Source organism: Aspergillus brunneoviolaceus, assembly GCF_003184695.1.
Source record: "Aspergillus brunneoviolaceus CBS 621.78 unplaced genomic scaffold BO95scaffold_108, whole genome shotgun sequence".
Lineage (NCBI taxonomy): Eukaryota > Fungi > Ascomycota > Eurotiomycetes > Eurotiales > Aspergillaceae > Aspergillus > Aspergillus brunneoviolaceus.
The window spans coordinates 14,873-38,607 of NW_020290838.1; the positions used below are offsets into that span (position 1 = coordinate 14,873).

Below are 23,735 nucleotides of genomic sequence, written 5' to 3' on the forward strand. Positions count from 1 at the left end.
TCTCTTTGGCTGCAATTCTCCGTCAGCGTGACGTTTTCGGCCCTCTGAATTTGCGCGTGCTGTGGCTGCGATTGCGCTGGCCGCTTGTTAATTATATCTAGGGGAGGCTTTCTCGGTTCTCTAAGCCCTTTCAATTGGTGTCCATTGTTACGCGCACTCCCTATCTTCTGGATCATTCTGCCACCTGATACCCGATCTCGACGCGGAAACTAGGTATAGATTCCGTGTTTCCAGCCTGCGGTGTCGGGAGATAACTGCCTCTTCAAGAGGAGCAGGCCGATCGCCCTTCAAGACTCATGCGCTACATCTCTCTCTTACCAGCATGGAGACCGTGCGCATGCTCGACCAAGGCCAATTCGCAGAGTCGAAATGGGGTGATTCCCGTACTCAGATCGAGTGTTGGCCGACATGCCGGGCAGAGAAGAGCTGCGTGAGACCATGCGGGGATCATCATGATCAGAATGCGGCGTCTGTCGCCTCAGTGGTACGAGAGATCGCTGCACCCGTCAGTTGCAATAGAGCCATTGCGACGAGCGATGGCAAGGTACGACCAAACCCTCTTGGCTTGAGCTATCTGATTATTCCGTCAGATACACTGTCAACATTCAGCGCAAAAAGGCTAACTAGGAATGTCATACTAGAAGAGTCTATCAGAGTCCACCGAGAAGTCTTTCTACGTGCTGAAGAGCACAGCACTTGATGAAGTCGATCTCCAGGTGCCCAATAATGGATATTACGAGGACCCCCCGCCTTCATACGGCGAAGCTGTAACCGATCTCCCCCCGGACTACTCCACTCTAGCTTCGTTCGCCCATCGGAAAGATCTGTCCGATGACTCGGCACCGGCGCAAATCGCGTCGAGCTCAAATAAGGATAAGTCCTCGTCTCGACTTATCGACTTTGACAAGATCCAGGGTGTTCGAGAACACGCAAAGAAGAAGAAAAAGAACCCGCCACAGCCACAACGTAAGAAAAGCCCACCGCCGGATGAGGGTGGAGACAAGCAGGATCAGGGGAGTGGTGACGACCAGAAGGGCGATAATAATGGCAACGACGGGGGCGGTGATGCTGGTGAGGGAAGCAATGGAGGGGATGACGGCAACGGCGGAGGTGGCGACGGCGGCGACGGTGGAGACGGTGGAGATGGTGGGAACAACGAAGACGACAATGACTGGGACGCGTGGGCTACGACCACCACAAAGAGCAAGAAAAAGAAGAAGAAGCAGGAGGAAGAAGAGCGACTGAAGAAAGAGGAGGAGGAAAAAGCGGCCAAGGAAGAAGAAGAGCGACTAGCCAGGGAGGAGGAAGAGAGACTAGCCAAGGAAGAGGAAGAGAAAAGAGCAAAAGAGGAGGAGAAGAAAGCTGCCGAAGAAGCTGCAGCCGCCAACAACCTCAGCTGGGCGGACGATGCCGACGGTGCAAACGATGACAGCTGGGCTGGTTTTACCACTGCAAGCAGCAAGAAGAAGAAAAAGAAAGGCAAGGTATGCTGAGCAATTTATCCCCAGTTTGGAAACAACCATTGCATCCAGTCTGACCGAATGTGTAGGGCGCCGAGGCTGTTCCCGAGGCTGTGCCCGAGGTGCCTCCCCCGCCTCCAACGAATGGGTTTCAGGAGGTGAGCCTAGGTGAGAACGTGCCGCAGTTGGATTTAGGTCTGCCTCCTCCAACCGGAGATGTCGGTTTCAGCTTCGGTGGCTGGGACAAAGGCTGGGGCACAGGTAACAAATGGGGTCTGGACACTTTGAATGGCGCAAACGGTGCGACACCCGATAAAGGCAAAGCAGACAACAATCCTTGGTCATTTGCCGCGAAGACTACAAGCGTGGGATTCGGGTTTGGAGGCATCGACGAACCTATTGGCACCGATAATGCCATCAGTAGCGAAAAAGAGACCAAGCCCGAGGATGACATCTGGGGTGGTTTTACCATGGGCAAGAAGGACAAGAAGAAAAAGAAGAAAGACGCGGAGGAAAACCTTCCCAAAGACCTTGAATCTGAGCCAGTTCAGGAGCCAGAACCTACGCCAGAACCCGAGCCGCAGGCGCAGCCAGAGAAACTTCCAGAGATAGCCGACGACGACGACTGGGGCTGGGGAGCACAACTCTCGAAGAAGGACAAAAAGAAGAAGAAGAAAGATGCTCTGCTTGAAGAAACTGTACCTGCGGAGTCTCCTGCGCCTGAACCACCGGCAGCGGCTGAGACTGCTCCCCCTGAGGACGACTGGAATGCTTGGACTTCTACCTCCAAGAAGAAGGATAAGAAGGCCAAGAAAAGTGCCATCCTCGAAGAGCCCGTCGTGGAGGAGGCAGTTGTCGAGGAACCAGCTCCAGAGCCGCCGGCTGAACCCGAACCTGAGCCCGTCGAAGAAAAGAAAGAAGAAGATGATGATTGGGGCGCCTGGGGATTGTCCAAGAAGGACAAGAAAAAGAAGAAAGGCAAGGCTGCCGAACCCGAGCCAGAGCCAGAGCCGGCACCAGCGCCGGCACCTGAACCTGAGCAAGAACCAGTGCCTGAGCAAGAACCAGTGCCAGAGCCAGAGCCAGTCCTCGAACCCGAGCCCGAGCCCGAGCCCACGCCTCCAGCCATACCCGATAATCCTCTCTACAATAATTGGGAGAACTTGAATTCCAAGGATCGGAAGAAGAGAGAGAAGCAGCTGGTCAAGAAAGGACTTCCAATCCCTGGCAAAGATTTCGAATGGCCTCCTCCTCAACCCGCTGAGCCTGAGCCCGAGCCCGAGCCGGAACCTGAGCCCGAGCCAGTGCAAGAACCTGAAACTGAGCCCGTACCTGAGCCTGTAGAGCCAGACCCTGAACCTGAGATTGAGCCCGTCCCCGAGCCCGAACCAGAGCCAGTTGCTGAACCCGAACCCGAACCCGAGCCCGAGCCCGAACCAGAAACTCCAGCTATTCCAGACAACCCTCTGTACGACAACTGGGAAAATTTAAATTCCAAGGAACGGAAAAAGAGAGAGAAGCAGTTAGTCAAGAAAGGGCTTCCAATTCCTGGCAAGGATTTCGATTGGCCACCACCTCCACCTGCTAAGCATGAGGAACCTGCCCCGGAGCCAGAAACGGTTCCTGAGCCCGCTCCTGAGCCTGTTCATGAACCCGAGCCTGAACCTGAACCTGAACCCGAACCTGTTGTGGAACCCGAGCCCGAGCCGCTACCCGAACCTGTACCAGAGACCATCGATGAACCTGCGCCTGCACCCATACAAGCCGAACAAGTCTATGACGAAGCGAGCTGGGGTATCTGGAGTACTGGGAAAGACAAGAAAAAGAAGAAAGGTAGCAAGATTGCAGCGGAGCCACCTCCCCCCGCACCGACTCCACCTTCTCTAGGATTCACACATGAGCCAGAAGGATATGTGCCTACAGAGCACGTGCCCGAGGAGCCTCTCTGGGATGAATATGATGTCAAGCCTCCCAAGAGCACTAGCAAGGGATTTGGGATAGAGGAGACACCAAAGGCTTCGATGGGGTTCTGGGCCACTCTTGGAGCAGCAACGATGGGTAAACCGAAGGCGACGAAAAAGAAGTCAGCTGAGAAAGCCAAGCCCATAGAGATTATGCAGGAGCCGGAGCCGGAGCCTGAACTGGAGAGCAAGCCCGCTGACGATGACTTACTAATCGACATTGGCGGTGCACCCCAGATGCCAGAAGCGCCAGAAGCGCCCGAAGCGCCAATGCCACCAGTTGTCGAGGAACAAGCCGCCCCGCCAACAAAGACTCCTGTTGTCACCTCCAAGACCAAGTCATCAGCCAAGCTGTCCGTCGCTGAGCGCATCAAGTCTCTTGAGCAAGCGAGGAAGGATAAATTGAAAGAGAAAGCGGGGAAGTCTAAGGCAAAGGAAGTCGTGCTGCCTCCACAAGAGGAAGTTGTTGAGCTTCCTCAGGAAGAGCCCATTGTTGATATTGAGCCTGAGCCATATCGACCGAGAAAGTCTTCGCGTGATCTGGTCCCTGGAAGCTTTCCCGACGCGTTTGACGACGAGTACGACGATATTCCCCCACCCCCTGTTCCGGAACCCCCCGTTCAGGGGCTTGAGCCTGAACTTGAGCCTGAACCTGCACCAGAGCCTATTCCTGAACCTGTACAGCTGGAACCGGAACCAGTACCAGAGCCAGTCGTGTTGTCAAAGAAGGCCAAGAAGAAAGAGAAGAAGAAGGCAAAGGTGATCGAAGTAGAGTCTGAGCCTGTTCTTGTTCCTGAGCCCATTCCGGAGCCAGTCGCGGAGCCTGAACCTGAACCTGAACCCGCCCCAGCCCCAGTACCGGAGCCAGAGCCCGTAATAGAGCTTGAACCCGAGCCTGAGCCTCTTCCGGTGCCCGTTTCCAAAACTGAGAAGAAGAAAAAGAAGAAGAAGGTCATTGAGCTAGAGCCGGAGCCTGTCCTTGCTCCAGTCGTGGAAGACGCCCATGTCCCCGTTCTGGAAGAGCCCGAACCAGTGGCTGATATTCAACAAGAACGCGACACTATACCGGAGCTCGATGAGGCGCCTGCTCCAGAATTTGAGAAGCTAAAGAAGAAGAGCAAGAAGGTATCCAGCCTAGAACAGGCTGTACTTCCGGCAGATCGTCCGCCGGTTGATGTAGGTCACGGTGGACCTCCAACGCCCCCTCCGGAGCCTATCGAAAGCCAACCTGACAAGATGCCCAGAAAGGAGCGCACCCGTGTGGAGCGTACCCCCGGTCCTGCTTCGTGGGGATTCTGGGCTGGCGCCCCTTCTAAGAAAACGCCCCAGAAAGAGTCTAGGCATCGGGGAGAGCATTCCCCGCCACTGATGGTGCGGACGAGGTCAACCAAACACATTAAATCCCGGGAAGGTGAGAATGAGGTCGAAAAGTCATCTACTTCTGACCGGGATCGACGCAGAGAAGCCCGACATAGCCGAGGTATGACATTCTCCCACTTTATCCTGGGGATGCCCCCTCCGTCTCGGAAGAAGTCCACGAAGAAGTCTAGAGCCCAAGCTCCAAGGCCGATATCAAGACGCCCCTCCGTAGAGATGAGCAATGATGTGAAGGATACTAAATTGCCCACGCCGCCACCAGACAACCACCGAGACATGCCGGATAAAGCTGCCAGAACGATGGGTACGAACGGTTCTTCGACACGAGAGACATTTCATGCATCTCGCAGGCGATCAGGTATTTATGCCTCCCAATGGCTTCGCCGTGCTGATTTACTAATCTCATGGCCCTGTAGCTGTGCCTGATCCGTATGCGATTGACGAGGATGATATCGTCATGGTGGACAGAGATGATCTCGATGCTTCTGCACCCCGAGAGGGCGGTTCAAGAGGATCGCGGCATTCCGACAGACGGTCTCGACACAAGGTAAGAAACCTAGAATCGGTGGGCCACGGGCTTCGGCTAACTGATTCGGCCCTACGCAGTCGCGGTCTCGACATGACGAGTTGGATGACAGGGCCATGCTCGACGAGCTACAGCAAGAGGGTCCAGAAGTCGTATCTGGGCCGGATGATATTGCATTTGTGGAACCTCCGCGGGAACGACGCCTCAGACGGTCAAACACGGCTCCAAGAAAGCCAGAGCCCGGTCCGGGTGGTCTCAAGGGGCTTATCGGATCTTTACGGAGAACGGCCCGCCCCGAGATGCCAGAGCGTCACAAGTATCGCTCTTACGGGGATGAAGATGCCAGGTATATGACCGAACCAGAGCGCGGCGAGTCTCGTCGCATGAGACACGAGAGCAGACGGAGACGACATGATATGCCGGATAGGGACGGTGAGGGGTTCCTCACCGATGCTCCGCCGGTAGAGGCATTCCCCGAAACGGATGCAGAAGAAGCGGAAGCAAGGAGGGCGGCACGCCGAGCCCGACGAGCTGCGCGGCAAGCCGCATCTGATCAGCTTCGCGAGAGCGAATGGCGGGAGGCCGAAGAGAGGCGCGCTCGGCGCAAAGAAAGAGAAATGGCACGGGAACGCGAGATGCAGGAGCGGCAGCTGCGTGAGGAGGAGGAAAGGGAGGCCGAACGACGACGGGAGGAGCGAAGAGCTCGCCGGGCTGCCCGTGAGGAGCGGGAGCGGCGTGCCAGAGAAGAGGAAGAGGCCCGTGAGGCCGCCGAAGCTAGGGCTGCGCAGCGCCGCGAGCGCAGGAGGCAGCGAGAGGCGGAAATGTATGACCCCACCCAGGAGTCTGGCAGATCCAAGCGCCGGTCCATGCCCGTCGACGATCGAGCTGCCCGAGAGTTCTACTTCGATGGCATGATGGATGCCGATCAGGCTGCCCCTTCCCCACCTCACCACTATCACCACCACCCGGAGCGATCTGCCGACGGCGAGCGGTTCAGGCGTCGGAAGTCCAGGGCGCCTCCTCTCGATGCGGAGAGATTCCGGCCAATCATGTCCGGAGGCCGCAAGGATAAGACTTCGTCCTGGATCGACTCACAGGCGGACGATCCGCCGGAACCCCCACCCGTGATGACTACGGTGCTAGATATGCCCGGAGGACCCGAAGGGGCCGCAAACGGCGGCTCGATCTCGTCGGACGAAGAGGCGCGCCGTGAACTGCGCCGCCGGGCTCGTCGGCGAGCCAGATACCCCGGGCTGACGGACCAGGAGATCGACGAGCTCCGTTCCCGGAAACGCGAGGTGCGACGCTCCGAGCGGAGTTCCGGGAGTGGAGACTACGAGCGTGCGCGGGGGATGCGGTCGCCGTATGAAGGCCGCTATGAAGACCGCTACGCACCGCCCCCGGTCAGCAATGGGAGAATGCCCAATTGGTTCCGCAAATTGACCAATCTGGGATGATGAGGTGACGCATGCAGTTCCAACGGGCTTGTCGCACTATTACAATCTGCGAGTTGGGGCCCTTTTATGAATTCAACGATGAAACGACAGTGCAATGAGGCCGAACGTGGAAGATATCCTGGATGTTTGATGAATGATTATGTGTCTTTGCCATGTGACTTTGTATCCGAAGTGAAAGAAAATGATCTAGATGATGCGCTTGGATTATATGATGTACGACTACCATGAGAATGATTTTTATTTTTTTGCTTGCCAGTGATTGTATTGGCATACTCAAGGCACGTTTTCCACATATTCTTGCACCTGGTACTCCGTAGCAATTGGAGTATTACATTAGGCTCTATCTATTCTTGCATAACCCCAAATCCAACCCGAGCATCTAGCCCAGGAAAGTCTACAACGGCGCCCCTTCCTCCTCATCTCTTGCCTTTTGCTTCTCCCTCTCTCGCTCCCCCCGCCTATTCCCCAAATAAATCTTGCCCCCCTCATACATGCTCAAATAGATCCCAAACGAGATCGCCGTCCAGAACGCCCGCAACGCCCCGCCCCGAAACAACCCCTTCACCCCTTCCTTCCCATAAACCTCCCTCCCCACCGCCCACGCACCGGCCCTCTTTTTTGGTTCCGCCGTCTCCGTAGCCGCCAACATCATCCGCGTCTTGACCACATCAATCGGCGTCGTCACCACCGAGGACACCGTACCCGCCACACTCCCCGCGATGCCCGTCACGCAGACCCGTTCGACGATTCCACCGTTCCCGTCGTGTTCCCGGTGATTCCCCTCCCGGTAAGCCACCACTTTGCCCCTGACGAACTCGAAGATCGGGAACTGGATCCCCGTGAACGGCAGGTTGCGGCCGAGCAGTGCCGTGTATCCGCTCCAGAGTTTCCAGGGTCGGTGCCGGAAGCGGTGGAGGATGGTGAGGGTTATGTTTTTGGGCTTTGGGGTGCTGGTGCTTGTGCTGGTGCTGGTGACGATCTGGGCGTTCTGCTTCAGTACCTCCGCGGGCGTGAGGATGAAGCAGGAGACTGCTTCGGCGGTGCAGGAGGCGAGGGAGTGGAGGAGGGGTGTTGGGAGGGTGGTCTTTTGTGTCTGGGATTGGGTCTGGTTGGTGAAGAGGTGCGTGAGGGCTTGTTTGCTTGCTTCGTAGGTGGTGAAGAATGCTCCTGCTTTTGGGGGGGGGATTCTCTTAGTTTAGGGATGCGAGAACAACGAGAAGGGTTGGCCCGGGGCTTCTATTGAGGGGACAGGACAGACAAGGGAAGACCTACAGGCTGGAATCGTGGCGAGGACGACGCTGCCGACGCCCTGATAGAGGCCCTTGAACAGCACGCCGCGCTTGATCTGGCCGGTCGTCGCGTCCTTGTAGACGGTGGCGTAGTCGGGGGATTGCAGGCGCGTCTTGAGGGTGTCGAAGGGGTAGACCATGAAATCGGTGATGACGACGGCGAAGGCGCCGGACTGTTGTTTTTTTTCCTCATGGTTAGTACTGTAGTTATAGGCTATGGGATACTCATGGGTGCGATGATGGTACGCGCAGGTAGGATGAGGCGGTTTGGGAGGGCAATTGCTGCTGCGCTGCTGGGATTGACATACGAGCCAGATGTCGGAGTTGGTGTTGGGCATCGTGTATGCATAAATTGAATCTATCTTGCATGGATCCAAGATAATCTACTCGTGAGCATTGAGAATCGCTGGAATAGCAATCGTCATTGTAATGATTGTATCAATCCTTATCTAATCGTTATCGGCAGCAAAGGTATCAAACGATGAGGTCATCAATGCCACATCACGTGGACACGTCGTACCCTAATACAGCAATTAGGGCAACGCCATTCCCGAAGCAGTCAATCTGGGGAAACATGCAGAAGACGCTCTCACCAAAGGCGAAACAGGGGGGAGGGGATGGGGAAACATCGGTAAACAACAAACAAAAAACCTATATAGATTGAAAGCGAATTCTCCCCCAAAAGTCATATCCCGTAACTCTATTCGTCACTGGAATTAAGAAACAACCAGGAGACATATTAACAGTCAGATACAGAATTTTCCCTCCCTACGCCGTAAGGTCATGCATGCGATTTCCAGAATCCTCACAGTGTGAGACAAATCATATCAGTTTGGCCCTTCTTCTTCATCTTCGTCTTCTTCGCGCTTCCCCTAGAAGTCCTCCACTCTATTTGGCGGTCTCTCCCGGCAGAAGGTTACCCTTGACAGCAAACATCTTGCCCGTCGTGGAGGCAACGAAGCTGTCCACCTGGCGGGCGTACTGCTCGACCTGGCGGCTGTTCAGCATGCTGTCCAGACGGCTGGGCTCCTGAGGGAGCTTGAACAGCCGCTGCCACTCGTCCTCGGGGAGGAGGGGCTGCTTGAGAGTCGCACGGTTGGCGTTCTCGGTCTTGCGCTTGTTTTGCCAGGCGGTGATCTTGGCCTGCTCACGGGCAAGCGAGCGCTGGTAGTACTGGAAGTTGTTGGTCTCGGTGTGGTGGACCTCGATGCTGTCGAGCAGAAGGTCGCAGTTCTTCTCCAAGAAAGGATCGATGCTGAGGGAGAGGTTGTCGAAGTTGGGGGCCAGCACGGAGGACTTGGCGAAGGGTCCAGACTCCAGAGCAGACAAAGAGGCGGGGAGATCCGTGGGGGCGGACTGGATGGGGGACTGAAGCTGGTGGACGAAAGAGGTGATCAGGTGGGAGTTGTGGATCTCAACGGGAAGTTCGACGAAGATGTCCTGGTATCTGAGGTTGGACTTTTGGAGCCTGGTGGATTTTAGCGACGCAGCTTAAACTTCCAAGACATCAGCTAGAACTTACTCCTCGGAGGTGAACTTGTTCTCCTTGAAAGCAGTCATGAACTTGGGAGACAGGCGGAAGGCACGCAGGCTCAGGCTTCCCTGGGCGCTACGGCTGACATCGTGCACCAAGGCGACTGTACGCTCGTTCATCTCCTTCTGGTAAAAGAACTGGTTTTCGATCACGTTCATGTTGACAAAGTTGCCCATGTTGGCGCTGGTGTACCATCCGACGTTCTGGGCGTCAACGTTGACCTCGCGAAGCATCCGGACCATCTCGGCCTGGTAGACGGCGTTGGCCTTCGCACGGGGAGCAGCGGCGGCCGGGTTGGGGGCGGCGTTGTCGAAGTGCGACTCGGCGGGCATCTCAACGACGGGGAAAGGGAACGAGTTGGTGATCTCCAGGGTGCCGTTGACATCCATACCAACAATCGAACCGGTCGCAGTCGTGGGGAAAGATTGCGAGCCGTGCTTGATGATTTTCATCACCACCTAATGGCGAGAACCGTCAGCATCATGACCGACCGGGCTTTCTAAAGCGGGGGGGGAGGGTGGTGAGGAAGATTTTCAGGGTGGTGGTGGTGCATACCAAGGCCTCGACCTTGACGGCCGTGAGAGGAACTTCTTTCCTGTAGGGTTTAACATTAGTTTCGTCCTTGGGTCAAGACTCGAGAAATTGCAAGAGCACTTACTCCGCCATTTTGAATGCAGCAGCCCAGAGTATACGTGTATAGACGGCGACGATGGGTTGAACGGCGGCGATGGTTTGTGTGGATGGAATTCAGCATTTGCTCCCACCGCCTAACCCCTGATTGGGATTAGCGTGCCAAGCCCCATAGGAGCAGTCAGCGCCGCTGCCCAAACGGGCAATATCTTTTGCGGCGTGCAAGTGGAGTGACCACATGAGTCTCTCTCTGTCTCTTCACTCAATCTTGGATGGTCGATGGTCTTCATTACCTACTGGCCTGACATCCACTGATTCAGGACTATAAGGCACCAACAGAATGTTTTAGTGAAAGTATCATGTTGGGTTCGCGATAAGCGCGGCCATTGCTCCACAGACAAACCGGACGCCACGCTAACCAGAAACTCAACAGCAGCACTGGGCTTCTTCCATTCCATCATCATGACTCCTGTGAACTGATAACCCAATTTCTCTTTTCTTACTCCGGTCCCCTCCCAATCATCTCATCCTAAACCCCTTCCTTTCAATGTCTATCACCGCTATACCCCCAGTCATTGATCCAATGATCCCTGAAACCTTTTCCTACGGGACCAACCATGTCCTCCAAACCGTGACAGTGACCACCTTATCGGCTCTCCCCGACAAAGGCTACTGGGTGATGTATGTTCCCCCCTTCCATGCCTCCCCCCCCCCCCCCCAACCAACCTACCTCAATATACACACCTTCCCATTCCTTCCACCCTACCCACCGCAAAGAACCCAACATCCAAACACCCTCCCTCACTCACTCACTCACAATAATGTGAACCAGCTGCATCCACGGCGGCGCCTGGCGCGACCCCACGCAATCGGCCCTGAACTACCTGACGCCGGCGGTCTCCATCCTCGCGGCCTCGGAGCCCTACGCCTCGACGACGCACGCCCACCTCGCCGGCTTCGCCTCCATCAACTACCGCCTGAGCCCGCACCCGGACCACCCGCAGGACCGCAACAGCACCACCCCGACGGAATACCGCGCCGCGCGCCACCCGGACCACATCGCTGACGTGCAGGCCGCGCTGGCCTTCCTGCAGCGCAAGTACGGCTTCGGGGACCGCTACATCCTCGTCGGGCACAGCTGTGGCGCCACGCTGGCCTTTCAGTCGGTTATGGGCTCGTTCCGCGGTAACCAGACTACCACTTCCAATAATGGGCTGGTTGATGGGGATGGGCATGGTGATGGGCATGGTGATGGGCATGGTGATGGTGGGGATGGTGTCGTTGACGGGAGTGGAGGGCTCGGGCTCGGGCTCGGGCTCGGCGGCGGGTCGGTGGCGATGGGGCCCCAGGCGATCTTGGGGACGGCGGGCATCTATGATCTGCGGGCGTTGCGGGATGATCATGTGCAGATCGCGGCGTACCAGCAGATCATTGAGGGGGCGTTTGGGGAAGAGGAGGCGCTGTGGGATGCCGTGTCGCCGGCGGCGGTGAGGGATGAGCGGAATGGTGTGGTGGGCGGGTGGACGGCCGGCCGGTTGGCGGTGCTGGCGCATTCGCCGGACGATGAGCTGGTCAATGCGCGCCAGCACGAGGTAATGAGCGAGGCTTTGAAGCCTTGGGTTGAGGCGGCGGCGTCTTCTTCGTCTCAAGGCGGCGGCGGCAGCAGCAGCAGCAGCAGGAGGAAGGTCGAACTGCTTCCCATCAAGGGGGCGCATGACGACTGCTGGGACAAGGGGATCGAGCTGGCGCGGGCCATTGCCTTCACGCTGGACAAGCTGCTGGAGTTACAGGAGTGAAAGAGAGAGAGATTTGAGAATGTTTCTTGTACTGTATATACGGAGCTTCATACACGACTTATAGACTCACGTGAAAATGCATTGACGGCCTGCTTTTTTTTTACACGTTGGCGTTCGCTACGGACCGTACATTTACACAAGACGAATGAAGCCCGTTGGAGAACAATGCAGTCCTTTATAGAGTCTTTCGCCAAGAGACGGACGGACAAGAAGAAGCCAGGTGAGATTCAACCAAGCCAGATCGAAATGTATATCCTGAAAGCCTGTCGGCCGGGAAAGAGAAACTAGTTCACATCAGAAGAAGATAAGAAACATACCCGCCATCTCCGAAAGACTTCCAACGCCACCAGTGTGATTTCATAATCATAAATGCAAAGCAGATGAGATATAATTTGTTGCGGAACCCACCCCCTCCGTCACACTCCTGCGATTTTTCAAAAGACATTAAAGCAAAGGACGATATAAGAGGGGGAGGGGATGGGGGGAGAAAGAGGAAAAGGGACCAACCCTTGAGATGCATGTGGGTGGTTGCGAAGAAAGGATGTAATGCAATTGAAATATATGATAATGGAAGGAAATAACTCCATTCTCAAGGGCGGGAAAAACTGTGCAAACCAGACGGGATGAAGAGACGAAGAGAGAGAAGAGGCGCTGCTATGCTTTAATTGCCGAGATCCATGCGGCCCGAAGCAGCGTCACCGATAACCTTCTCCTCTTCTTTGGTGTCCGAGATCGCCTCATCATCGTCGTCTTCCAGATCATCTTCGCTGTCGTCTTCTATGTATTTGACCTCTACTCCAACATCGCGAAGAGTCGTCTTCATGTCTTCGCGATACTGATCCTGCCAGCGAGCCAAGGCAGCGCTGGCGTGCACCTTGAATCCGAACACGCGCGGCTCATAGCGACGAATGCTCTTCTCCGGCATCAGCGCAGGATACACCTGGAAAAGCATGCTGTGGAAAGAGGTGCCGAAGTAGGCTCCGTCGATGGAGGCGTGGCGAGACGACTTCGGGTGATAGACGTCCTCGCACTTGGCGCAGTAAAGACGGACCGTGCTGATATTGGGCGTGTCGTGCTGGCCCATCGGCAAGAGGGGGTGGCCCTCGCACATGACTCGGGGACATTTGCCGAAATCGCCGCGCTTTAGTTTATCGACCTATTTCCCAGTGATTAGAGACGGCGGTGGCTTCGCAACTTCAGCGTCTTACCATCTTTGCAAGCCCGCGAGTGGTGACAATGTATCTCGCATGGACCAGGCCGTAAAGGTGGCGTGCTGACTTCTCAATCTGCTCGCGAAGATCGTCGTCTGCGTCGAGATCGAAGACATCCGTCACTAGGTCCAAGGCGTACTGGTAGTATGCGACTTCGGTGTTCAGGCCGGTCAAGTTAAAGCGATCCGTGAGGTAATCCTCGTCGATTTCGCAAAAGTATTCATTGCCACGAGAGGAGATAAACTTTCCAGAGGTAGTCAGTTACGGGCTCTCAGCAATCAAGATGTTGTTGGCGCCGAAGGGTTTGGGCTTTGAAAAACGAATGGACAGGGTTCGATGCAGGAGCAGAGAGGCACCAAGACAAGATCTCGGGTTGAGATCGATATATCCGATGCATCTGGAGGCCTTCCCGGGGACAGCGAAGACAGAATTGACTGAGAAAAGCGGCCCCTCAGCAACTTTCAAGAAGGTACCGTCGCAACTTCATTCGCAATTCCGGGCATGATGACGTCCCCAGGTGTAACTGTCAAGTCGCACTCATTCACCAGCATCGAGCCGCCGTCCACTTCGCTCACGTCGACGAGGTGGGGGCAGGTGTGGTGGGGGGAGGGGCGCCTTACCCAATCTCTCCAGTAGCTGGTGTAGTCGCTGTCAGTTTCACTGTTGAAGTCCTCCATCGTGTCTGTGTGACGGCAAATCGAGAGGGGTACGATCGGAAGATATTATGTGATTTGTTTGCTCAGACCCGTAGCAATTGCTTGAGACCCGGTCGAACACCTCCAGCACAGGAGAGTCCCCAGAACAGTACCGAGTGTGTCTTTTCCTATCGAGTCATGTAATATTTGGGAGCGTTTCAGGAGAGACGGCGGAATGCGGGAAGTAGTAAAGTGAATGAATGAGCTTCCAGGTCAGGATAGTTGCAGTGTGTGAATCTCCATGTGGATGGACTGTTATCAGTGGATCGGATCGCCCTCCTTCCAGCTTAGCGCGGGGTTGGCGGTGGGCTTTTTGACAGACGCTAACTGACCGCCTTGCTGCTCTGTCCATCGCTCTCAAACATCCTGCTCCTCACCAGGTGACTCTTTACGTCTTTACATGTACCAGAATGTGTTGATACTGGCTGAAGAACTGATCATGTAGTAGGCTGTCTGGTTATATAATTGCTTCAGTGGTTGTCACAGTATTAGTTGCTAGCTTACAACATGAGATTCCGATCTACCAAGCGATGTTATATACATCTCGAGTAATAGAAGCAGCTTATCGGAGAATTGCAGGTTGACATAGCTGTTGGGAATCGCCGATCCGCATGGCAGTATCCCGAAGCGCGGGGACTTTTGGCTACAAATCAAAGCAGAGACTTAATATTGACAAAAGCAGCACGGGTATGCCTGTGCCAAGGGACGGAGTCCTCTCCAAAAGGTCGTCGCCGCCGGCTCAAACTATTGATCGATGTAGCCTCGCGACACAAATACCTGGCTTAAAGAGTCATGCGAAGCATCACTGACAATACCTGGGAGGAGGTAAAGTGCATTAAAGGAGATGAAATTTGGAAACATTCAAAGAGTTAATTGAACTCGAAATGACAATAGTGGTATATATGTTAGATATGAGCGCATCAGGTAGATGGCTGGTATTTCCGAATTGCGCAAGCATACTCGTGATTCACCCAAGTACTTGTTTAAAAAACGCAAGGAAAAAACGCAAGGAAACGAGAAATGACTGTGTAAAGCTGTACAGTTTGGCATGTGCTTCAGTATCGCGCAGCCGTATCGCACTCAGCAATGAACTTGCGAATTCCGTCCGAGCCTTCGTATTCGGAGGCGGTACCAGGAATCCCACTGCTCAGGGCCTCGGGGAAGTAGGCGTGGTCTCCGAGCTCGCTGACGTTAATGCTGGAATATCCCGACAAGGGTGACGCCCAGGGATTTTTGGCAAATATGGTTACATCCTCAAAGCTTATCTGGTTAGAGGACTGTTTGTGCACACTAGACGACGCGTCGCTGATTTGCTCGGGAGACATCATGGCATGCCAATCGACTTCTTCAGGAGCCTGGGACTTCATGGACTGAGGTTTGTAGAAGTATTCATCGACCTGCGGAGACGCTGGGACGCTTGGAGCAAATGGGAACAGGAGAGCAAGATCAGCACCCGTACGAGTGTTGAAATCCTCATCTTGCATGATTTTGCCTCGTTGAATACCTGCTTCGTCACAAAGCCTCTCAACAGTTTCAGCATCGCAACCCGGAAACCGTACTCTAATCGTAGACCGGTCGTGGAGTATGACGGGCAAGTCGCCTAGAGATTTCAAACGCTTGAGATCATTCAGGACGACAGCCAGATCCTTGAGGGTCCGGGCAAAGTCGGCAGACAGCAAATCCAGGAGGCCCTCCGAGTTCAGCGTCTGATCATCGCAAGTGCTGGTGGCAGCCAAATTCTTCTGCAGGCCGAAGGCAGTGATGGTTGGAGATATCTGGAAGTCGATGAAGGACCCAGGGGCCGTGCGAGGAATGCCAGTCATCTTGCGCTCAGCTTCATCCTGAAGCTTGCTGACGGTCTTGTACCGCTTGTTCCCGGTGATAGGATCGACCCCATCAAATCGAGCCTTCTGCCCTGAGAGGAAGAACGCACGCACACCCATTGACACATTGTTGATGACCTGAGCCGGTGCAGCCGGGCCATGTGAGAAATATCGTGCACCGCCAATGCGGCCGGCGCCAATTGTATAACCTCCGGCCGTGCGGCCCAACGTACCACCGGTCAAGTTCGGGCGGAGAGCGGACGCGAAAGGAGCACGGGTTGTCAACCGGCTAATATTGGAGGCAACAGAAGATACCTTCGCTGTCGCAGTACGGTCTGCTTGAAGACCACTACGGAGATATGAGACGAAGGAACCCGCCGCACGAGTCGAGAATTGGCGACTCCGGGCTTGACGGATGGCAGCCGCTCGATTGATAGGTTGTCTGTGAGCAACCCTAATGTATTCAGGTTGAAGACGGAGCGAACCCTGAGGGATTTGGTCGGGAAACTTTGACCTTAATGTTTTACAGGCCTTCTCGTAGGCAGACCTAATTAGGGGAGCATTAGTATTAGGGTACGCTGGAAGCAAGAACTATGTGGCAAATGACTCACCTGGCTGCTCTCCAGACCTTGGGGAGCAGCAGGTGCCCGTTAGAAGGCGGCATCCTGACTGCAACAATGGATAAAGTTATGAGCGAGTAGATGATGGATTAACCATCTCCTGATGATTGAAGGAAGAAAGGAGATAAGAGGATGACGGGTCCGGGGGATGGATGATGTGACACGGCGAGGGGACGGATATCCATGATGCCGAGTGGCGGTGCTGCATGTGATCCGGAACCACGTGCCCCGAAGGGGAGTGGTTCGATGATGATGTGGCGACCAAACACCAACCTGCAACTGTTTGGTCTAATTGTGTGATGTTGATCGTTCGGGCTTTTATAATTCTACTCCTATCCTCAAACAGCCGGGCCGGACAACGAAATGCAGTTATCACCACCACAGTGTAGGAAAGCGCACCCGAATCGCTTCGGCCCCGCCTTTACCCCGCAAACGTCCTCTCAATCCAATGTAAACATCGCCTTTCACATCGAACAATGCTGCGCGCTCAGACAACACTTAGAGGGACAATTAAGATAATCTTGGCGGAAATGTTCAAAAACGATCAATTTATTCTATTACCGGCAAGCTATCATGCTTCTATGGCTTCAAGCATTTGACCGAACTTATATACATTGAATCTAGATTTTAGAACTTCTTTCGCCTCGCGTCATGTCGGTCAGTCATTCGTCATCTCCGAAGAACACCTTGACAGGGAGCCAGCTGTCTCCGCAAACCTTGAAGCGATCCTTCAAGTTGTCCAGCTGGTTGACCTCCTCCTCAGTCAGGTCCCAGCCGTCGAGCTCGAAGTTGGCGTCGATGCGCTCCTTGCTGACCGACTTGGGAATGACACTCCAGCCCTTGTTCAAGCCCCATACCAGCAGGACCTGCTGGGGGGTCTTGCCCTTCTTCTCGGCAAGGTCCAACAGGGTCTGATCTTTGTAGAGAGGAGAGTTCGTTGAGCCGAGGCAAGAGTAACCGGTGGAGTGAATGCCCTTCGAGGTGTTGTAGGCGACCAACTTGGGGGAGGGGTTGTTGGGGTGCAACTCAATTTGGTTGACAGCGGGGACGATCTTGGTGCTGGGGTCGTTCAGAAGCTTCTCCAGGTTCTTGATGCCGAAGTTGGAAACGCCGATGTTACGGACCTTGCCGGTGGCGGGCAGCTTCTGCATCTCTTGCCTAAGATTCCGGACTAGTCAGTACCCACTCGCTAATGCCGGGTCTACAAGGGTGATAGCTTCGTACCAGGTCTTGATGAAGTCCCAGTCGGGAAGATGCTTCGAGGTGTCGTTGGGGTCGGTCGCGCAAGGCCAGTGAACAAGGTAAAGGTCGACGTAGTCCACGCCAAGACTCTTGAGAGAAGAGTCAATGCCCTCGGCGACGCGGTGGTGCCAGGTGTTGTTGAGCTTGGTCGTGATCCAGATCTCCTCGCGAGGGACCCCAGAGTCCTTGATACCCTGACCGACCTCAGCCTCGTTGCCGTAGGCGAGGGCACTATCACCGCCGAAAACCATTAGTATGAGGGTCAAACACGGTTCTTAAATCAATCACAATACTCCACTTACGTGTCGATATGGCGGTAACCCTTCAGAAGGGCATTCTTGACGGCCTCTCTGACCTGGTTAGGACCGCTCTGCCATGTGCCCAAGCCAACAGCGGGGATCTTATCACCCGTATTAAGGGTGTACGTTTTCCTATGAGGCCAAAGTGTAAGTTAACGTCGATGGAATTTCCCCGAGGGGAGCTAGCTTACTTGGTGTGCTCGAGGTTCGACATTGTTACTTTTCCTTTTGGATGGTACTCGGGGAAAGAAACAATGCAGTTGAATCAAATGTTTAGAGGAGGGAAGAATTGAAGGAAGGAAGGAAGAGAAACAAGGAGAAGCCGTCCCCACAGATGGAGGCAGGTTGACTTTATAGGCTTGGGGAGGAGGGGAGGGGCTGAGTGCCCGCTCACTCTGAGAGCCGATAGACGATAATGATGAAGAGGCAGGGCAGGTCCATCCAGCACGCTATGCGCGGAACGATGACGATAGTCAATCGGGGGTCGCGGGGTCCGTTCAATACTGGTGGGGTCTATTCATCGACGGGCTCCCAGGGCTCTGTCTCTGCCGGTCATTTCTAATTGCAATCTGAAACCGATAACTAAACCAATTGGGTCGGTTATCTTGTTCTCAATTCGTTATCGCATGCAATTAGCCGCTCAGCATGAGGGTCCCAAGCATCCATACTACAAAATCAGGCAGTCAGTTCACCGTGCCACATACTTCAATTGGAACAAGTTTACTTGTTTACCTGTTTACTTGTTTACTTGTACTACTATCCAGAGATTAGCTTGCCAGTAGGTTCTGTGGTACAGTACACAGTAAACCGGACATAACCATTTAACCGAGTTCTAGAATGTCAAACCTGGAATCTCAAAAGAACTAGCCGAGCGTATGTAGATTTAAATCGGCATCATCCACAAAGTAGAAAGCATACCTCCTCGTATGCAGACCTTGGTCTCGTGTAAAATCAACATTATTAATTATTTCCGGTCCAACCACCGAGAATCGGTTCGGCATCGAGGCTGCCCGCCGCGCAGCCATGCACCTGCGGGATTTTGCCTAAACTCGTTTGCTCCGCTTTGGTGGGGCTCCGCGTTTGAAAAGTCCAATCAACATCAGATTTCCAGGCCTCACCGCTTGATTCTGCCCGTCCACTGTGGCTCCCTCTCCAGAACGCGGTTGAAGCCGGAGAAGATCACAATCCAACGGTGACTCGTTGGCGCAAGCAAAGTGATTTGTCGATTGACTGGACATCGTCTGAAACTCACAGTTACTCAGTAGCAAGGCGCTCATTCATCACAGCCAGCACAAGGAGATAGCCTATGGTCAAGCCACACTGCCTCCCTTGAACCTCGAAAACATCTTCCATCCCCGCGGAGAAGTCGAAACACCCTTGCCGCGAGGGTCGATACTTTAATTATCTTACAACCCTTCCAGAATGTCGTCTGGATTTGTATCCGCAGGGACAGATCAAGAGCCCGTCGAGCGCAATGATGAATGGCACCGAGTGCAGCAGGAGCTCGAGGAGGAACGCAGGCGCAAAGCAGAGTTGGGAAAACAGGATGGAGGGAAGAGTCTGTTTGAAGTACTGCAGCAGAACAAGAGTGAGTTAGATCAAAATCACGACACTCGCTCGGCGAGGTCCACGTCGTGCTTTCGAACTCCCTGGATTGACATGTTAGGATGATCTATCTTCGTCTGTGTAGTGGCCAAGCAAGAAGCCTTCGAAGAGAAGATCAAGCTGAAGAACCAATTCCGATCGCTGGACGAAGATGAGGTTGAATTCCTGGACTCGATATTGGAGTCGACGCGAGCGAAAGAGGCCGCCGTGAAGAAGGAGACTGCCGAAGGTCTAGAGTTGTTCCGTCGCCAGCGGGAAGAGGCAGAAAAGACCCTTCTCGAAGATACAGCTGCCGACGTGGTTCCGGCAGCGGAGGGAGAGGATTGGAAACTGCCTGCGCGGAAACGACGACGCGAGAAGAGCAAGGACCTTCTTGTCCCCGGGAAAAAACGCAAGTCTTTGAGTGGCGACTCCGCAGGAAGCCCTAAAGGCGAGCAGGCACCCCCAACTACCTCCAAAGAGCCTCGGGCGGATGAATCACTGCCAAAATCTAAATCACCTCACAGACTCACCGAAACGCAAAAGCCCCTGAGTGCTGCGGAAAGTGCTGTCAGCCCCGGGGAACCCGTGGGAAAGAGTCCGAGCACGAACTCGCCAGCCCAGAAGCCAGCTGCAAATTCATCGTCACTGTCTCTCGGCCTGGCAGGTTACAGTTCAGACTCGGAATAAACTCGATGTTCTCTGGGTGAATATCATGGCTATCTGTATAGCCTGTACGACTCGACACTCCCCCCTAATAGTTTCGTGATGCTTGCCATGGCTTGCATTTACCCGCATAGCAGGTGATATCTAATTGAAAATCAAGAAATTCTGCTACAGAGCATCGTCAGAAGATTATAGCTTCAAGAGTCAAAGGGCAAATGCCCTCTCACGATATAATATCCTGGAAAAAGATATACTTTGAACGATCGCCTGGTAGTCTTGTTAGCAAAGCTGTGAAGGTTGTAAGGCTTTTGCCCAGATGAAGCGGGCTAAATCCATCATTGACTAGTGAGGCTGTCCTTACGCAATAGCAGGCGTGAAATACGGAAGCATAGCTCATCATTCTGTAGGATACATGTGATATGCTGGGAGCCTTGCGCATGTCAATGAGTCCTCGTCATTGCAGTACAGCCAATGTACTGGAGCTCGGATGACGAGCTCATTCATAATTAGCTCGATGCTCGATCTACAAATTCTATCAATCTTATATAGCGCATCCATGTTGATTTCCCCCTCACTAGGAGTCATAAAGTCAGGTATTTTCGGTAAAGCATGAAATCTTGGGAGACGACCATGTGACTTCCCAAGATAAAAACATGACTCTTTACACACTGCAAGAATCCATCATCTTTATCAGTACGCCTTCCAATCCACGATCTCGGTGAGAGTATCACGGGGTATTATTGAAGTCACTACCTACTGCAACACGCTGACTATTACTCAGGAGGTCAAAGGCTCCCTGTCTTACTATAGGACTCTTATTGTCCTCTCATGTCTCTACGCTGGGGTGCAAGACTTGCCGGAAGCAAAGACACAACACCCCGACCAACTGCACCAAGGAAAGCAAGGTTTACGCTTCAGTCTCAGCGTGCGTGGCAAAGGCACCTCTCTTCTCCTCCTGCTCTTCAACACGGCGCTCCAAGTCGTGGGAGACATAGTCCTCCTTGCGAGTGCCCACCACGATCCAGGGCGAGTTGGAGAAGAGGTAGTTCATCTCCTCAAGGGGGAGCTTCTTCGTCTCGGGAAGAAGCAGCCAGAAGAAGATCGCGTTCGTGAAGTTGCAGATGATGAAGAGGTAGTAGTACCTGTAGCGCACGCTCTCCATGGCGATCGGGGTGACCTGGCCGATCATGGTGTTGAAGGCGTAGGAGACCATGCAAGCCAGCGACACACCCTTCGAACGGGTCCGGGTGTCGAACACCTCGGCCGGAATGATCCACGACAGGGGACCGCAGGTACAGGAGAAAGAGAAATTATACAGCCAGGTCATGATGATGAAGCCCCAGTGCGCGCCCGTGTTGTTGACCTCCGGCGGGAATTTGGCCAGCAGCGCACACGCGACGATGAAGGTGACGCAGTTGCCCAGGTTGCCACCGATCAGAGTCCAACGACGACCGAACCGATCGATGTACAGGATGCAAAGGAACTGGGCGATCAGGGCGATGATCGAGTTGATAGCCTGATAGCGCAGCGTCTCGTCGCCCGAAATGCCAATCTGCTCATAGATAGTCACGGAGTAGTACCTGCCGAATTGCGACTGGTTAGCTCTATACTCTGCGTCCCCAATTGCGCAGTGCTGGATGGACTCACTGGATGGCAGATACACCGGTCATCTGGACAGACGCCTGGATAGCACAGCAGAGGAAAAGACGACGGAAGGAAGAGCGGGACGTGAAGAGTTCCGCGTAGGACTTGGCTTCGTTCTCATGTTCGAACTTGATGCTTTCCTGAATCTGCTGGTATTCCGCACGCACCCACGCGTCATCTTCGTTACCATGAGCGTGGAGTTGGGCCAGGGTTTTCAGACCCAGCTCATTTTTCCCATGGTCAATGAGCCAACGAGGAGACTGGAGTTTTGTTAGTGAGTTGTGCTTGATTACCAACAGTCGACCAGAGGTGCAAGGTTCTTACCTCAGGGAAGAACATGATGAGAAGGCCCAGACACACCGCCGGTGCGATCTGCAGACCCAGGGGCAATTGCCATTGAGCATCGTTGGTGTCAGAGAAGCCGATGTATGTGCCATACGAAATCCAAGCAGCACAGAGGGAGCCAACACCGAGCATGAATTGCTGAAGGGCAGTGACTCGCCCACGGATGTTGGGATGACAGATCTCAGCTTGGTACAAGGGGATAATCATGGTAAGGAAACCGACTCTGCAGACCAGGACAAAATCAGTAAATGCTCTACAATCGCTCCAGACTTTACTTGGATACTTGCGGTGTAAACATACCCGAGACCAGCAAAGAATCTTCCGCTGTACAAGTACGCGATAGTCTGAGCTCCTGTCTGAAGACCTCCGCCAAGGCAGAAAATGATACAACCGATCGTGATGGTCCATCGTCGACCCAGCTTATCACCAGTAGGACCTGCAAATGCTGCACCGCAGAAAGCACCTGCAGTGAACATGGAAACAACGAGACCTCTGGAAGGCTGTCAGTGGCATACGCCTAATTCTGGCCGTGGTCGAACTCACTGTTGGGTGCTATCGGCTTCAAACTTGGCGATGAAAGATCCACTGGCGATGACCTCGGCAATCACACCCAGATCGTCTGCAACCATGCACATCAGTTCCGATCAAGCGAATGAATAGTACATGGATATCATCTATACATACATCCATAAAGGAACGAGCCGAGAGAGGCGAAGACACCGACCAGGAACTGGTGAGAGCAAGGACGTTAAAAACCCGGCGCTTAGCCATGCGTTGGATCTTCCTCAGGACTTACCTGGTACCATGCCGGAGAGAGACGCATGTTGAAGGGTGGGAATCCGCAATGAACACAGTGGATCCAGTGGATTTGATCATTCGCTGAGGAAGATCACAGACAAAAAATGCGGAGATTCCACCCCCAGGTTCAGGGTCCTGTGGGCTTTTATGAACACCTGGGGATGACAGCCACGCAACCCACGTGTAGGCCCAGAATCTGGGGCATTAGGGTTTTCCGAGCTCGCCTCCATCGGAACATGATCATGGCATCGTGACTTTTCCCAGTTCACGCAAAGACCGGTGGAGGATTCATTATGAAGCATCAGTCGGCAGACACGACGCTTTGGGGATTCTACCGAGACAGGGTTATTTTTTTTCTACTTGCTGGCCCAAGTCCAGCCTGCTCGAGATGCAAGACTCATAACACCTGCGGAGTCAATCAACTCAACATGCCATGCATGACCTATCGCCATGTGTGGTCTGGTGTAGCCAAGCAACGCTTGTAGAAAGCGGGATGGCAGTACATCAACTTCCACTCCAGAGACGCATGCTGATTGACGGAAATTAGCCGTGGCGTTGCCTCGGCTTCATCCTCCAAGCCAACGGCGTCGAAACCTCTCGCTTGCATCCCCATCATGCATCCTTGCTGGCCTGCCCTCTTCTGAGTTCGGTACAACTCCGGATCAACCCCGCAGGGGATTTGCCCGATTCATCCTGCCCGCTCCCCATTGCTTCAGCACATTAATATTAGTTGCCGGGCTCTCTCTGCCATGGTCAACAACAATACATTGATTGAGTG

At 54.1% G+C, this 23,735-nt stretch overlaps 9 protein-coding genes across 9 annotated transcripts; 3 read left to right on the plus strand and 6 right to left on the minus strand.

The window, feature by feature from the left end:
* Window positions 1–124: 124 nt before the first annotated feature.
* BO95DRAFT_22428 (uncharacterized protein) lies at window positions 125–6,813 on the plus strand. Its single transcript, XM_025581219.1, has 5 exons — window positions 125–544; window positions 642–1,484; window positions 1,550–5,156; window positions 5,215–5,345; window positions 5,405–6,813. Exons 1-5 carry the CDS (start codon window positions 323–325, stop codon window positions 6,779–6,781), a joined length of 6,180 nt encoding a protein of 2,059 aa, XP_025436691.1. The 5' UTR covers window positions 125–322; the 3' UTR covers window positions 6,782–6,813.
* Window positions 6,814–7,235: 422 nt separating this feature from the next.
* Window positions 7,236–8,404, minus strand: BO95DRAFT_400903 (putative mitochondrial carrier protein; the record flags this gene model as incomplete). Its single annotated transcript, XM_025583851.1, has 2 exons — window positions 8,054–8,404; window positions 7,236–7,951 (listed from the first exon to the last, which is right to left on the minus strand). Coding segments are annotated over exons 1-2 (873 nt in total), but the record flags the coding sequence as incomplete, so codon positions are not given.
* A 233-nt stretch (window positions 8,405–8,637) lies between these two features.
* Window positions 8,638–10,318, minus strand: BO95DRAFT_448129 (putative eukaryotic translation initiation factor 3 subunit EifCh). Its single transcript, XM_025587783.1, has 4 exons — window positions 10,263–10,318; window positions 10,160–10,199; window positions 9,593–10,062; window positions 8,638–9,538 (listed from the first exon to the last, which is right to left on the minus strand). The coding sequence occupies exons 1-4, from the start codon at window positions 10,268–10,270 to the stop codon at window positions 8,959–8,961; spliced, it is 1,098 nt and encodes a 365-aa protein (XP_025436693.1). The 5' UTR covers window positions 10,271–10,318; the 3' UTR covers window positions 8,638–8,958.
* A 172-nt stretch (window positions 10,319–10,490) lies between these two features.
* On the plus strand, window positions 10,491–12,131 carry BO95DRAFT_486414 (arylformamidase). The gene is made up of 2 exons (XM_025590452.1): window positions 10,491–10,915; window positions 11,067–12,131. Exons 1-2 carry the CDS (start codon window positions 10,782–10,784, stop codon window positions 12,028–12,030), a joined length of 1,098 nt encoding a protein of 365 aa, XP_025436694.1. The 5' UTR covers window positions 10,491–10,781; the 3' UTR covers window positions 12,031–12,131.
* A 520-nt stretch (window positions 12,132–12,651) lies between these two features.
* BO95DRAFT_22487 (casein kinase II subunit beta family protein) lies at window positions 12,652–14,006 on the minus strand. Its single transcript, XM_025581222.1, has 3 exons — window positions 13,862–14,006; window positions 13,239–13,484; window positions 12,652–13,186 (listed from the first exon to the last, which is right to left on the minus strand). Exons 1-3 carry the CDS (start codon window positions 13,916–13,918, stop codon window positions 12,692–12,694), a joined length of 798 nt encoding a protein of 265 aa, XP_025436695.1. The 5' UTR covers window positions 13,919–14,006; the 3' UTR covers window positions 12,652–12,691.
* An 862-nt stretch (window positions 14,007–14,868) lies between these two features.
* BO95DRAFT_22569 (uncharacterized protein) lies at window positions 14,869–16,732 on the minus strand. The gene is made up of 2 exons (XM_025581229.1): window positions 16,371–16,732; window positions 14,869–16,306 (listed from the first exon to the last, which is right to left on the minus strand). Exons 1-2 carry the CDS (start codon window positions 16,421–16,423, stop codon window positions 14,992–14,994), a joined length of 1,368 nt encoding a protein of 455 aa, XP_025436696.1. The 5' UTR covers window positions 16,424–16,732; the 3' UTR covers window positions 14,869–14,991.
* Window positions 16,733–17,041: 309 nt separating this feature from the next.
* On the minus strand, window positions 17,042–19,197 carry gcy1 (putative glycerol dehydrogenase Gcy1; the record flags this gene model as incomplete). Its single annotated transcript, XM_025588489.1, has 4 exons — window positions 17,042–17,537; window positions 17,604–17,852; window positions 17,924–18,052; window positions 19,169–19,197. The coding sequence occupies 4 exons, from the start codon at window positions 19,195–19,197 to the stop codon at window positions 17,042–17,044; spliced, it is 903 nt and encodes a 300-aa protein (XP_025436697.1).
* BO95DRAFT_518928 (NEFA-interacting nuclear protein Nip30) lies at window positions 19,117–20,412 on the plus strand. Its single transcript, XM_025592000.1, has 2 exons — window positions 19,117–19,508; window positions 19,611–20,412. Exons 1-2 carry the CDS (start codon window positions 19,343–19,345, stop codon window positions 20,192–20,194), a joined length of 750 nt encoding a protein of 249 aa, XP_025436698.1. The 5' UTR covers window positions 19,117–19,342; the 3' UTR covers window positions 20,195–20,412.
* A 416-nt stretch (window positions 20,413–20,828) lies between these two features.
* On the minus strand, window positions 20,829–23,277 carry BO95DRAFT_448139 (sugar porter family MFS transporter). Its single transcript, XM_025587784.1, has 7 exons — window positions 22,956–23,277; window positions 22,844–22,889; window positions 22,703–22,778; window positions 22,460–22,651; window positions 22,139–22,382; window positions 21,818–22,074; window positions 20,829–21,750 (listed from the first exon to the last, which is right to left on the minus strand). The coding sequence occupies exons 1-7, from the start codon at window positions 22,980–22,982 to the stop codon at window positions 21,078–21,080; spliced, it is 1,515 nt and encodes a 504-aa protein (XP_025436699.1). The 5' UTR covers window positions 22,983–23,277; the 3' UTR covers window positions 20,829–21,077.
* Between the last annotated feature and the right edge of the window lie 458 nt (window positions 23,278–23,735).